This window comes from Marmota flaviventris, chromosome 7 (genome assembly GCF_047511675.1).
Source record: "Marmota flaviventris isolate mMarFla1 chromosome 7, mMarFla1.hap1, whole genome shotgun sequence".
Lineage (NCBI taxonomy): Eukaryota > Metazoa > Chordata > Mammalia > Rodentia > Sciuridae > Marmota > Marmota flaviventris.
The window spans coordinates 28,687,564-28,702,793 of NC_092504.1; the positions used below are offsets into that span (position 1 = coordinate 28,687,564).

At 36.4% G+C, this 15,230-nt stretch overlaps 1 protein-coding gene across 2 annotated transcripts in view; it reads right to left on the reverse strand.

The window, feature by feature from the left end:
- Positions 1 to 330: 330 nt before the first annotated feature.
- The window catches only part of Arap2 (ArfGAP with RhoGAP domain, ankyrin repeat and PH domain 2), a 174,975-nt gene continuing 160,075 nt past the window's right edge, over positions 331 to 15,230 (reverse strand). For both annotated transcript variants that reach the window (XM_027938904.2, XM_027938896.2), the window contains 3 exons: positions 13,969 to 14,032; positions 8,600 to 8,734; positions 331 to 4,036 (listed from right to left, as the gene is read on the reverse strand). In XM_027938904.2, coding sequence (XP_027794705.2) covers positions 3,653 to 4,036; positions 8,600 to 8,734; positions 13,969 to 14,032 — 583 coding nt within the window. In that variant the 3' untranslated portion in view covers positions 331 to 3,652. The remainder of the gene's footprint in view (positions 4,037 to 8,599; positions 8,735 to 13,968; positions 14,033 to 15,230) is intronic.

Consider the following 15,230-nt stretch of genomic DNA (forward strand, 5'->3'; position numbering starts at 1 on the left):
GAATTTTGGAAAGCAGCTCCCAACTGTAACTTTTGCTGCACTACAATTTGGGGTTGGTCAGGGTATATTATTTTAAAAGTGTTCAAGTTAACTATCTACAAGACCTCTAAGCAGTCACACGTCATCATGTGTTTTGTATCCTCCATTTATCATTATAACTGTAACTGACATACAAAGGTATTCTGAGACTTGGGACAACAAGTGTACAAGGACTAATGCTTTCAGATGGCAGGGAGTATTCTGATCCTCAGATGTCAGTATCAACAGATGAACACAAAAATGTGTTGTGTTGGTTTTCTAGGGCTGCCATAATGAAACATCACAGACTGGGAAGATTAAACAACAGAAATTTATTCTCTCATTGTTCTGGAGGTGACAAGTCCAAGATGAAGGTGTCAGTAGGAATTGTTCCTTTGAAGGCTTCTCTCCTTGCTCCTTGGCTTGCAATTGGCCACCTTCTTGAATGTCCTCCATGATCCTTCCTTTGCTGGGTGTGCATCCTTTGTGTCTCTTTATGTGCTAATATCCTCTTCTTATGACACCAGTCAAAATGAACTAGGGCACACATTAATGACCTCATTTAAACTCAGTCCCTCTTTAAAGGACCTGTCACGAAATACAGTTGCATTATGAGGTACTGCAAGTTAGGGCTTCAATATATGAATTTTGGGGGAAGATAATTCAGCCTATAATCTGGCATAATATCATTACTGCATAATCACTTCCACTTAAAAAATAATGTTGGGGCTCTGAATTACTCATATAATTGAGAAAATTTTTAAATTTGTAGATACCTAAATTATTAAAAATTTTACATTCAACATATAGAAGCCATGGCAGATAATATGCAATACAACTTAGAACCATTTAAACAAAAATTCTTGAAAGAAAAAAATTCTATGCCTTAATGTATGAAGACACAGTGTGATACTCTAACTTTGTGTACAACCAGAGAGATGAAAATTTGCCTCTATAGGTGTAATATGACAGCATTCTGCTGTCATACATAACAAATTAGAATACAAAGTCTTTAAAAAGACGAACTTTAGTAACCCGTAAGATTCTTTTTGTGTTGTCTCCTGATGATTAAATATAAATGTGATAATTGCTCATGTAACAGAAAAAAAGTTCACATTTTAAACCTAATTCTGTCTTATGTTGAGTGAAGTTTGAATGAGTGACAACATACAAATCTTGATGCAAATTTTGATAAGATAGTACAAGTTTCAATAATCTTCTCCATGGAGTGATTATCAACTTGAAAAAGCAGACTACAACCTGTCTGAATAAATCTGATGCATTTTCAAAAATATTTCCTTTTGCAATACACACTTCGTGCGTATTTAATAATTAAAATTTTTCATATGAGCCAGGAAAATCAGCATAAGCCATATATTTTTTTTTGCTTCAATCCCTTTGGCTTGTTTTTGAGTTATTCATGCCATTCTGATGAATCATCAGGTAAAGATCTATTTAGAAATCAAGTACTTAAGAATCATGGCTAATAATTAACTTACAGGATACAGAGTGCCTTCTGTTTGTGTTATATAGGCTTAATTTAAAATAAAGCAATATTCACGTTGATGTTCGGGAAAATGGTAGAAACAGCTTGAAATATAAATTAATTTTTTTAAAAAGGAAAAAAAGACCAGATAATCCATTTGATTTATTTTGCAATGACCTTTAAATTCTAAAAATATTGGAGAAAGACCAGTCACATTCAAGGGGACCTGTAAATCAATTTTCATTTTTTACTCAAAATAAATGAGATGTTGCCATTTTCTCTTACACTTGAAAAACCAAAGACAACAGTTCAGGAAAGTAGGAAAAACTGAAGTCATTAGACTTTTAAGTTCAAATTTCAAGAAATATTCAGATAAGGCAGGTAAATACTCCAGACACTTTCCCATTGCTCATTACTGTCAAATATATTAATTTCCACATGCCTCTTTATGTCATGTAATATATTATTTATTAGAAATAATAGTTTATTTAAAATTACTTTTTCTTTCTAAATCACGATTTAGTTAAAGGACGGCTCCCCAATAGTGCCACCTATCTATAAACTGCCCTGCAGTTTTATTTACTTTTTTAAAAAAAAAAATTCCAATTTATTTGGATTTAAAGAATAAATACCATCTGGCCATGGTTAACTACTCTATCCCCAGCAAATATAAGTGGTATTTTACAGTGAAGACAGTCACAGCATTTAAGAGCACATTATTGTTCTACATGGAGTAACTGAAAATGGGTCTGTGTACACAAATTCAGATAGGAACACCGCCCCCCCCCCCCCCCCCGCCAAAAAAAAAAAAATACAAGAAAAAAGAAGAATTACTAAGAATAAAGCATAGCTCTATAAATAAATTTTCATAAAACCTCATCAATCCTAATATAACTTGAAAGAAACTAATGAACTGCCCGTAAGAACTATAAGATAGTATTATCTTAGGAAAATCCCCAATTTTGTGCCTAATCTTTATGTGAAAACAAAAACCAAAAGCTTTGTCAGTTTCACTGGCACAAGAAGAAGACCACTGTTTTATTAAAAGGGGGAAAAAAATACAGACAGACTGATGGAATGTGAACTGGTAGTCAAGTACTGCAAACATGTAGTCAAGTTAAACTATTCCCCCTTCCTCAAACTGGCTATGTATTGTACACTTCCAGTTTATTCTGACAATGCAGAGAAAGATATTACAATCTCAGAAAGTAACAGAAAATCAGACAACAGCAGCAAAAAGATCCCGTCAGGGTGAATTTTGTTCGTACCAAAAATACAGTTAGGAACCCTAAAATATTGCTTGCCTACAGCAACAGGGCAAATGACATCCCTGCCAGGCCTATCAACGTACTCCCTCCACTGCAGTGTTAAGTCTCCTCTTAGCAGCCACTGACAAACAACTCGAGTGTAGTGAATGTATGCTGTGGCTGGTTCACTAACACCATAAATAACACCACCATTAATCACTTCAGCTGGCTGAGAATATTAGCTCTGGGAAAATATTTAGACACTGAGCTTTTCTTCATAACAAGCAATTTCTCCTTACCAAGGTCTGGTCCTTAGTGAACTAGTATAAATCTTAGGCTACCCCTTTGGGTGGTAGAACGGTTGTTAAGTTCTTGTCTCTTTTTTAAAATAAGCCCAGTGCTGTTTGTTAGTCAGTCATGAAAATGAATTCTTCCCCTTTTCAATTTGCTACCTTAAGGCAGACCCTATGTAAACCTAAAAGCATATGGTAACAATATACAAGGTTTCTCAAAGTGCAAGATATGTTACAGATAGTTTCATAGACTTCATTTAAACACACATTTTATACAATACAGTACAGTTTGAGATTTCTGCTCATAAATTATTCCACTTAGATAACTACTTAAAAGGGTTGACCATTTAAAGTAACCCAGTGCCTTCTTACACAGGTTAATACAATTGAACTTTACAAGCTTTGTTCAGACCAAAATAAGGTTAATCTTACACTTCATCACATATATACATATTTTAAAATACTCTTTTAATGTCTGAGTATACCTACACAGATTTTTTAAATAGAGACAAACTTGCCATAGACAAACTTTCAGGAATTATAATTTGGTTTCTGATTTAGACACAAACACTGTATACAATATTTAAAAAAATAATTTGTTAGACAATTCATTTAATTTCTTTCTGCAAAATCTGTTCACCCTGTAACTCTTTAGGAAGGGTTCTTGACCGCTGTAGAACCACACTAAGTTCTTCAATGACCTTTGATGGCAATTTATGATCGGTGTCCAAAGCAGCTTTGCTATTCCTATCGTCGGCCTTCCCCAGTGTCTTTAGGCCTTTGTGGCCTTTCTGGTGCCCACGCGGAACCTCGGACTCCGTGTCCTCCAGGCAGTTGAAACTCCGGTGTTTTCTGGTGCGATTTCGAAGTTTATCCTCCTTGTGCTCGAGGCACTGGGCCACGATGGAGGCTCTGTCCTTCAAGCTAGGGTCCATGAACTCTCTGTCACGCTTTTCACTGAGCCGCAGCCTTTCAAGTTCTGCTTTTGCACTCTAAAAATAAAATGTCCCATAGGAAAGAAAGATTTGGCATGACTGATGTTTAAGAAATATGTTCCACATAGCAGTTGATGCTTTCTATATAAGAGCTTATTTCTAGGATGTAGGTCTAATTTTACTTTGACACAAATGGCGTATCTGAATTTATATACTCATCTTGGAGCTACAAAATCAAATATAGAGTGTGGAAATTCATTTTAACATGGATTTAACATATCATCTCAAAGATAACAGGCTAGCTATCCAAATTGATTCTCATTTCAAACTGGCCTCTTCCAACTCATTTCTGCTCATGGCCTGTGCATGCACTCTTAGTCCACAGAGTATGGTACTTGTGGGTCCAAGGGGAAAAGTGTTCTTTTTGGTCATGTGAGCCAGAGGTGCTCTGCACTGCAGCCCCCTCTTCGAGATTCACAATACATAATAGCATATTAAAGATTTTAAGAAATTTTGTGGCAGAGAAATTAGATTTGCTTTTTCCCCTTATTTTATTTTCCTTGACTAGTAAAACCCTTTCCCCCATATAATGACTATTAGAATACCCCAGGTATGTTTTTTATAAATTAATTGATTTTTCAGTACTGAGAATTGAACCAAGGGATGCTTAATCATTGAGCCACATCCGCAGCATCCCCCTTTTTAAAATTTTTTATTTTGAGATAGGGTCTCCTTAAGTTGCTTAGGGCCTCACTAAGTTGCTGAGGCTGGCTTTGAAATTGGGATCCTCCTGTCTCAGCCTCCTGAATGCTGGGATTACAGGCATGTTCAACTGCACCAGGTACATTTTTAGAAATCCTTCTATATCAGTGCATGAGAGAGCACATTTATTTGGGAAACTGCAAGGTCATACAAGTACAAGATGTATACTACAATGGAACAAAGGTAGACTTTTAAAAGTAGCATTCAGGGCACCTTGTGGCTGTGCAATACCTAGTGTATAGAACGTTTCTGGATTCTCAAAGGGGACCACAAGCCAATCAAGTATAAGATATGGTTTTGTGTATCACATTAGTAGTTCCAATTGTCTTTCATCCACCAGCAGAAATACTCTGGTACTCCCTCAAATGTAGAATGTAGGGCACAAGCATTATTAACACATATAATGCTGAAATTAGGTATACTATAAAATTTAATATCAGCCTAAACAATGTATGACCTTTTGCTGGAAATACAGTGGGAGTGACCTGTTCAGAGTCAGAGGATGAAAGAGTTGAGAGTAGAGAAAACCATGAGTGCTTTACATGAATCAGACTCTGTTGTGCTAGAGGGATGTGCATGTTGTAAGGCCAGAAAACCAAGGGCACAGGTATTGAGGAATGAAGGGCAGTATTTATGTGCACGCTGTCCTTAGAAGATAAGATATTTATAATTTAAAAAGGGACAGATAAGATGTACAAGTAGGTAAACACCAGGTGGCTTGCTCCAGGCAGTAGGAGCCTGTGTCACACAGCGTTGAGAGAAATGGAGCCTCTCTCCCCCAGCTGCAGAGAGCAGTGTCTACTGTCAAAGCCAGAGCTCTGGGCAGTGAATGGATTCTCAGAGCAAATCACTCACAGGGTTTTAGTTGAGGCACTCATATATTAAATCCACTAAAGTCAGAGATGCATGGTTACGGGTGTCCTATGATACCAAAAAGAAATATGGCCAGCATATACAAATTACCAGTATGAACTCTTTTAAATGACTTTTATTACTAAACCTGCAGTAATAATATTCATGATATAAATATTTAATAGCCATGTTATAAAACATATAATCATATCACTAAGTTCCCGATGCTTTAAGTTTTATATGACTATTTGCAGTTTAAAGTATATGATCTACATTTTAAGATGCAGAAATAGAAATTCAAAGAAGAAACAACTGGCCCAAAGTCACATAAGTGGGAGTTTGGAATGTGATCCCTGGCTGGCCTGATTGATGTGTTTCTTTTTAGCACATCAAAATCTTCAAGGAAGACCAGGAAGGTAATGTAGGAGAAAGGGATGGATGGAATTCTAGATGACTTATCTCTGTTTCACTGTAGCATGCTTACTGGTTCATTATTTTTGTTTTACTGATATAATTTTAAAAAGGAGTGACCTTTTTGACAGGGGGCAGTATAACTCTTGGAGTAAAGCACTTCTCCTGCCTCAGCCTCCTGAGTCACCAAGACTAGAAGACCACACCCCTGTGCCCAGCTATAAATGGCAATTTTGAAACCTATCCCACACTGTCTTCCAAGTTCTTATTTTCTTGTATCAACATATGATAACCATATGCCAGGTGCTATTCTAATAAACTCTCATGCATACTATTATTTAATTATCACAGCTACCTTAGAGAGTAGGGACTTTAATTACCTTCACATGCTTCCAGATAAACAGAGAACACAAAGCTATAGTGCCACAGGGAGTTTCTAATGTTTACTCTTGGACACTGTTTGCCCCTCTATGGGTGATTTCTTTGCCAATAATTTACTCACCCCCACTTTTCACCTGGCTCTCTGCTCACTAACATAATTAATTTTAGAAATCACTACTTCCAGGAAGCCCTCCAGGCCTGAATGAGGTACTATCATACACCTCTCCAAAAAACCTCAGGCAATCCAAGTCAACCAATGTATTAACCTGCCAACAGCTTTTATTGAAAAATAATTCTTCCTCTGTATATCCCTTGGTATATATTTTTTTCTGATGAATATATTAGTCCTTTTATGTCACTTTCTATTTTTAACAAAATGTCAAAAATGGTTAGTCATTTTATAAATATATTTTCTTACATATTTGGATGAATCTAATCTTTCTATAATAAACATTTTTAAGGTTCACAGGAAAAAATTTTTGTTCTTTAAATGTTGTTTAAATGCCTTTTAAAGTGAGTTTCAGTGCTTTTCCCAACACTAGAGAATTTTTAAAATATCTGCTAAATTTGTCAAATCAACAAAACACCATAATTACTAAATTTACAAAAAAGTTTAGTTTACTATGATTCAGAAACTTTTCCAGCAATTACTATTGCATGGAATTGTTTTAAGAACTTTTTAAAATATTTTTTAATTTTAGACGGACACAATATTTTTATTTTATTTTTATGTGGTGCTGAGGATGGAACCCAGTGCCTCATGCATGCTAGGTAAGTGCTCTACCACTGAGCCACGCACCCCCTGTTTTAAGAACTTTTAACAATTTTTTTCATAGTTTTGTTAGTTTCCTGATCTTAAGCATGTTAGAAAATTATTTCTAAAATTCTGGATTTGGGATTATGTAATAAATTAACATGTGTAATCATCACCAACACTGGATGTCAATGTATTTTTTCACCCTAAAAATCTCTTTTTTGCTTTGTTTTATAACTGATCTTAAGGCAATGCCAGGAGAAGCTAGGGTCCCTTTAGGGTATATGCACTCCCTACGTTAGTGCCACTGGTGCAACCTGTGTCCTCTGTCCTGGATTCCTATGGAATGTGACCCTTAAAACATTAGGAATCTAGATTTTTTTAAGGAGCCTTTAGCTCTGCAGTGTGGTTTATTATTCTTTCTTCCCTTCTCTTCTCTCTCTCTCTTTCTCTCATATATATATATATATATATATATATATATATATATATATATATATATATATATACATACATACTTAGAGGAACAAGGTCATAATTTTTCGGAAACTTAATTCTTTCCATCAGTGGAGCAGGACCAAGTAATGCAACCAAGGACAAACCTTTGTCTTTTAGAGAAGGAGTATTACAGTGGGATAAATGTTCAAGTTCATTTTTGTACATGGGAAAACTTTGAAAAAACTTGATCACTAGGTTCAAGTGCATTGAGTCTTTCCAAGATGATTTCTGTTTGGAGGGCAAGAGATTCAAATAGCTTAATCCCAATTTTAAGCTCAAAAAGATAAAATGTTTTTCTCTTTGCTTTGAAGAACTCGATTAAGGTACAAAGACATGCATTAGTCCCGAAGTGGCTGACGAATTTTGGAAATAAAGAGCCTATGTTCTTCCCTGAAGAACCACACTTCATGTCAAGACTGACATTATTTGCACTTTCCTATCTCTCCAGATGAAAAAGAAAACAAATAGCAGCCTTCATGAAAAATGCCAAGTCTTTCTTTATTGATGCTCGGGGGTCATCTTGTAGTTCCTTAAATTAGGTAAGACACCCCATGGGTTCTCAAACCCCTGGAACTTGGTTATGTCACTAGTAAATCTAGTTACCAAGCTCTGGACATTTTCTGCCATGGTCTCACTCTAAGGGTTTTATAACTAAGTTTTTAAGTCCAAATTCAGACAGTTATTTTATCATCAGAATTTCTATGCAAATATTTAAATTGCTTGGCTACTTAGAGATACAAGTAATAAGTGGCATTGTACATACATAACTGGGTGGTCAGTGACATAAACATGACTAGCACAGTTATTCATGATGTTTTCTTCGTGTATATGGTTGTTATTCTGTTTTTTGAAGTGATTATTACTGTGCTTTTGAGGTCAAGGAAATATTTAACCTGCTTAGTCACATTAAAAGACAGAAAAATCCATTAGGCTAATAGAAGACAACCCAAATCCCGACCCACCTCAAAGCTTCTCTGGGCTTGGGTTGCATTTGCCTCTTGCTGAATCGGAATCAGAGGTAAACCTCCAATTTTGGGATTTTTGGTTATTGACCGTTTCCGTTCCTTTCCAGCTGGCGGCCATATGTCATCTTCATGCTGTGGAAACACGAGTTCACGCTGTTGGTGTGTGGTTTTGTCATGCAGTACCCCGTGTTAGTGACTTGGCTCCTTTTCTGAACATCCAAATCAAGCGATCTGCCCTCCATGAGAATGCCACTGGTAATTATGATGTTGACTCTGGCAGCGACATGGCTCGAGGACCTGAAACTCTTAAGTGAACTGAGCTTTGAGGTCTCAGTTTAATTTCTAAGTTTCAAATTCATGCCTTCCGTTCTACTTACCAAGCCAAATGGGGGAAAATATTTGAGAAAACTGGCAAATCTCTTTGTAATAGAAAAATAATACACTTGTCTATATTTCCAGATCCTGTAATAAAAGTAGCTATACATTTATTTTCTCCCTAACACCAAAGGTGATCTTAATGTAAAAACAATTTGATTTTTACATCCCCGAATCAACCTAAGGCGTGGATATCTGAGAAATTACCCTTATTTTATGACCTTTTGAAAAATGTTACTTTTTTATCTAATTGAATTTTGAAGAAATGTTACCTGTTTACACAGACATTTATACTGAAAATAGCTGTACAACAGAGAGTGTGGCACATTTGTTCTCAAATTATTGACTATACATTCTAGCCCACTAAACAGTTATAGATATGACTGGAGAAAAGTTAATTTTGCAATAGGGGATAAATGTCCACAGGTAAAAATATAAGCTTCTGAATGATTAATCCTTGAGATATACATATAAAAGAAAAATCTTTAAAGAATTTTTCTACTCCTCAGGGTAGATTAACTTTTTAAAAATTGGGAAAAGCAAATTGATTTTTCAGACAACTATGGAAAAAAATACAGAATACCAACTACAAAATGAGAAGTTTAAGATGCTTTGGTGAAATAAAAAACATTTGGTGAACTATATAGCAAAATGCCTCCTCTTTGTTTTCATCATTTGTTAAAGTTCTTGTTCTTATGTTGCAGTTAGCATTTTAATGCATTGTTTTATAACAAAGAATTCATTTCTACAAATACATACGGTGTACCCTTTAAAATAGCTAATTTACATTGATGGGCTTACTTGGTAGATTTTGTGCCTATCAATATACATGTACCATTTCATCTAATCTTCAATTACTCTACAGTGTTAAGTTCTATTGTTATTAAACTTAGTGTTTATGTATAAGATATACCTTTGAATATTAGAGAAGTAATTACCTTGATTCAGCAAACCTGTAATGGCAGATGGTACGGTATTTCAATCAGAAAAAAGGTATACACTTCATGTTGTTATTAATTATTATTTTTAAATTTATTTTTGGTACCAGGGATTGAACCTAGGGTCACGTAACCACCAAGTCACATCCCCAGCCCAATTTTATTCTTGATTTTGAGACAGGGCCTTTCTAAGTTGTTTAGGGCATAAGTTGCTGAGGCTGGTTTTGAACTTGCAATCCTTGTGCCTCAGACTGCCACTGGGATTGTTTTTATGTCATGGTCCCAAACATTGTAAAATTAACTTTGATATTATGTAATGAGGTTGTTCTCAACATGTCAAACTATGAGAAATCTATTAGAGAAGGAATTTAGGTGACTTTTCAAATTGCTGATATATAACATGTATGCTAAATGATGATTTGGGGAAAGCAGAAATCCCTAGGTCAGAGTGACATGTTCTTATTCAACATTTATAGCTATTGGTGACTTCAAAAGTCATGTAACAGGGATTATACACTTGAGGATCATACTCTCACTGTTATACTGATCATACTCCACTTCTGCCTCTCACTTTCTAACTTGACCTCCCCATCTTTTCAGCTTTGTTTCATTCAATGTAAATATTTTTTTTTGACTCATTGAGACTCCTAATCCATTCACCAACATTCTTCTTCCATGTTTTTTTCCTGTTTCCTTCATAGCTTGACTCAGATTTCATGGTGAATTAGTAAACTCTCTTTTCCTTATAAATTATCTTTAAGCCTCATGCTTAATTCTATAATACTTTATTTTGCAAAGCCCCAAACCTAAACATAATTCTAATTTCTGGGTGTCTGCTAGTTGATGGAGAAAAAATAGAAGATTATTCTGTAGCTTTATCTCCCTTTAAATCTAGCCTTAAATTTCCAGAAAGCAGCTAGAAAGTACCTTGGAGTTCTGGTGCAGGACAACTGGTTTCTGCACACTCTATACAGATTATTTCCCCACTTTTCTCCACCTTCCTAATAGCTTTGCCTGCCGTACAAATTATGTACTTGCTGATTTCATTTTAAAAGTTATGAGAATCACTTAAGAATATAATATTGCCACCACAAAATGTACTGATCTCCCTGCATCCGTAACTTCTTCCTTGTAATTTAACATTTGCTCATTTGCTCTGATTTTGAGTAGCCTTGTTCCAGTCCTATCTATAACTGCTCAGTAGACCAGAATGTGTAGTCAATAATTTGAGAACAAATGTGCCACACTGTTGAGTAATGATTTTTAGGCTCTGATGAACAAACGTGCACTTGACCACAGTGCTTCACGTCTGTCCAGGGCCTCTCATGGTTTCAAATATCTTTCCTCCTCTGTCAGCTTATTTTTCAATCACTGGATTTCCTCCATCAGCATATATATTAAATAGATAGTCTCCTATCTTAAAGACAAAAGGAAACCCCCCAGTCCTACCTTGACCTCTTCTTCCTACCTGGTCACAACATCATGATCTCCACAGCAAATTACCTGTCAGACTTTTTGTATCTAGTACCTGCTTTTCTTCCTCTCACCCCTCCTTATTTCCTTTGTTTTTATCTAGCCTGCTTTACTTTGGAAGTTCACAATGTTCCATGCGCTCTCCATCTTTCTGCCCCTCCGCTCTGTTACCTCATCCAATCCTACAGCTTTCTCTACAATCACAAATTTACATTTCAGCCCCAAACTTTCGCCTGAGAGTTTTTGACCCAAGTTGCATTTCCATTTGTGTATCTAAAGGTATCTCAGATTTCATGTGACCCAAACCAAACTCTTAATTTCACCATACATCTCTGATACTTTTAAAACAGGGACTACTAAATATGATCTGTCTCTGCGTTCCTTGTTCCTTATATCTTCCATTGCACAGTCCTCTTTATGGAATAAAATGAGACATGACAATATCTCTGCAACAGGACAGTGCTGGCCCCTGTCCTTAGAATGACCCCTCTGTCTTCTGTTTTGGAATTGGGGCTCGAACCCAGGGCTCTGTGTATTTGAGGCAAGTGCTTTGCCACTAAGATACATCCCGGCACCTAGGATGACCCCTTTTAATACTGGATGACCCATCTGCATTTCAGACGGATCTCAGCTCCCCCGTCATCTAGTCAAAAAGCCAATATCTGAGGATTTTTTTCCGCGAGGGCCCTCCTTATCTCAGCCATATTTTCTTCTTCTTTTCCTCCCTGCTCCTCATGTCTTTCTTCATCCTTGTCCCAAACACTTGGCCCTATTATCTTCTCTTCCTCCCACTTTTGCAGATTATTCAGATTATTTTATCACAGTGATGTCCATCTGAATTTTTATCTGGCTACTTGTTTGTCATCTTTTCCTCTTTCCTATTTTAGAAATACTGAGTATGCACTTGGCAAAAGGCCACAGACTCCACGGGCAGTCTTTCCTCTCATGGAGTTCACATGTTAGTAGGAGAGGAAGACATAAAGTAACTAATCATACATGTGTTTTTAATTGGTGTTATAATGGATATAATGAAGAAGTATAAGGTGCTAAGGGTCTAACTGTTCTGAAGGCCAGGGAATTTTTCTCAGAGAATATGATATTTAAGGTGCCATCTAGAGAGCTTTTGAAGTAAAAGGAAGAGGGGATGGATATTAGAAAGTTTTCTAGGTGCCAGAAAGAACTCCTTGTAAGGAACATTTGCTGTTGGTGTGTGTGTGTGTGTGTGTGTGTGTGTTGTGTGCACACACACATTAGTGTATATCTATGCTACTTTGCTGTTTCCCTACCATGAGCCATAAATCCTTAATCCAAGAGAGCCTCTGTGTTTATCTTAATGAGGGAGCTGAATAATCTGCAGAAGTAGGAGGAAGAGAAAATAACAGGGCCAAGTGTTTGGGATGAGGATGAGAAAGGACATGAGGGGCAGGGAGGAAAAACTTGGTCACAGGAGTAGGCTCTGCTTACGCTATTTCAACCTCAGAGTCTACTGACTTCAATTATAAAAACAGAAGCATTGGATTAGATTTATTGCTGACAAAAACTATAACAGCGTTTGACTAGACAGTCCCAACTTTACTAAAACCCTTCAAGTCCAGTATTTTTGTTTTTTAAGCAGAGTCTGAGTGCCTGAATTTTTAAAAAGTCAGCAGCTAGTCTTTTCTTCCAAGTGCATTCGTGTGCGGTAACAGAAGGGGCAGGCTGGAGGAGTCACGTTTATTAACCACTGGAAAGGTTAATAAATTAAATGAACAGAGAAAACGTTTTTCAAGACAAGTAAGGACTAGATTTTGGGGTAAGTTAACTTCTTCCTTATAAAGGAAACAGGGAAGTACCCTCTCAGTAATGAAGAGTGGCAACTTAATCGTTAGCAATGAATGCCAACACTCTGTGTGAAGCAATGCTGGGAATTCAGCCAGACAAGGTTGGGAAAGAAACCAATCTCATTAATGGGACTATTTAACCCTTCTCTGAAAGAGTGAGTCCTCCTCCAGGGAGGAGACTAAATGGGAAGCTGAGTGTAAGCACTGCCTCAGAAAACCCTGAGTCTGAACCACTAACGAAATGAATAGCCCTGGGAAATGATGGAACATCCACTCTTAAAGACAACATGGTTTGTTAACAGGAGTGTACAAGTTGACTGTTCGGAACTACCTAGCACACACCAGATATGAAAGAAATGTACACTCCTACCCTAACTTCTGGAAGAACTGGGGTGGGAAGATGGAGAACAGAAATGGAAACAGGATCTGTCCCTAAATAAAGACGATGTGGGACTCCAGTGGGATGATAGCTGAGTCCCTCCTCCCTGTGCTGCCATGGTCAAGTGCACGTGTCTCCTGAGCCAAGGAACTGCTGGCTGATAAAAAGGAAGTCTGATAGAATCAACTTTTTCAAAGGGCAATGGATGGATTTAGATTCATATATTTTAAAAAAATGAGCATAAAAGTTTATTTTAATTGTATGAATATTAAAACTATTATAAAAGTTTTTTTTTAAAAAAAGAAAAAGTCACAAGCATATCAGCATTTCCTATATATAAAGTTGCTATATTCCATTCAGTAGTTAAAACAGATATCATACCTGTGCAATAAAGATACTGGCCATCCACTCCATCTGAGTGTGTGAACTTTCACAACATAGGTGCCTGCAAAACAAGATTCATAAAATAAATAATTCAAAACGACAACTGGATAGTCTCCACAGAATTCCTTTGGCAATAGAGCTATCAGAACTCCTTTTGGCTTTCTCTTGATTTAAAGTGGAATATTTCAGTCCAAGTGGTTTCTGTTAGGTAAACAATATCAAAATAACAGTGTAAATATATTGGTTTAAACAAAATACAGCAAAGGGTTTTGGTAACTGCTGCAAAATGATCAATATTTTTAGAGAGGCAGAAAGTCAATATCATTTTGCTTTTTTGGGTTCATGACTGTAAAACAATTTTTTCCCCAGAAACTCTGAGACACATACACACACACACACACACACACACACTCTTATGATGGAAGATTTTTAAAAAATGCTTAGACAGGTCTCATTATGATTAGACACACTAATGTCCACAGACTCATAAAAAATAAACTACATGAAAAACTACTACATACCCAGTAATACTGATTCAGTTACCTTGTATTGAAATCCTGAATAAAACAGAGATCTTGCCCTCAAGGTTTTTGTAGTATATTTGGGGAGCTAGGCATGTGAACCAGTAAATTGTAGCACAGTATGAAAAAGTAAAAGTGAAGCAGAATAGCAACACAGAAACTGTAGGTGCTGGGGAAGAGCAGGGGGATGGCATATTTTTTTAAGAAGAAGAGTTTTTATAACTAATGTTAGCATGATATAATAGAACATTTCCATGTAATTATGTTCTTCCTATTCTTAGATTATTAAAATTTATTTACTTGAAAAACTGATAAAAATGAAATTTCAAAAAAAATGCTTTCTTCCTCCATCAGAGTCTTAGGAAGTCAAATGTCTCTTCTCATTATCATGTCCAAACAAAAAAAAATTATCTTATGTATGTACCCATGAATATAAAATACTACAGATGCAGAGAAGTAATAAATAATGATGACAGATGGGAGTCATCTGATAAGCCTTTGGGGGCATCCAAGTTATCATCTGAAAGAAGAATGACTTGGGTGCAATGGCACATGCCTGTAATCCCAGCGGTTCTAGAGGCTGAGGCAGGAGGATCACAAATTCAAAGCCAGCCTCAGCAACTTAGCGAGGCTCCATCTCAAAATTAAAAATTAAAAAAAAAGGGGGGGGGGGGTGCTGGGGATGTGGCTCAGTGGTTAAGCACCTTTAGGTTCAATCCCTGGTACAAAAAAAAGAAT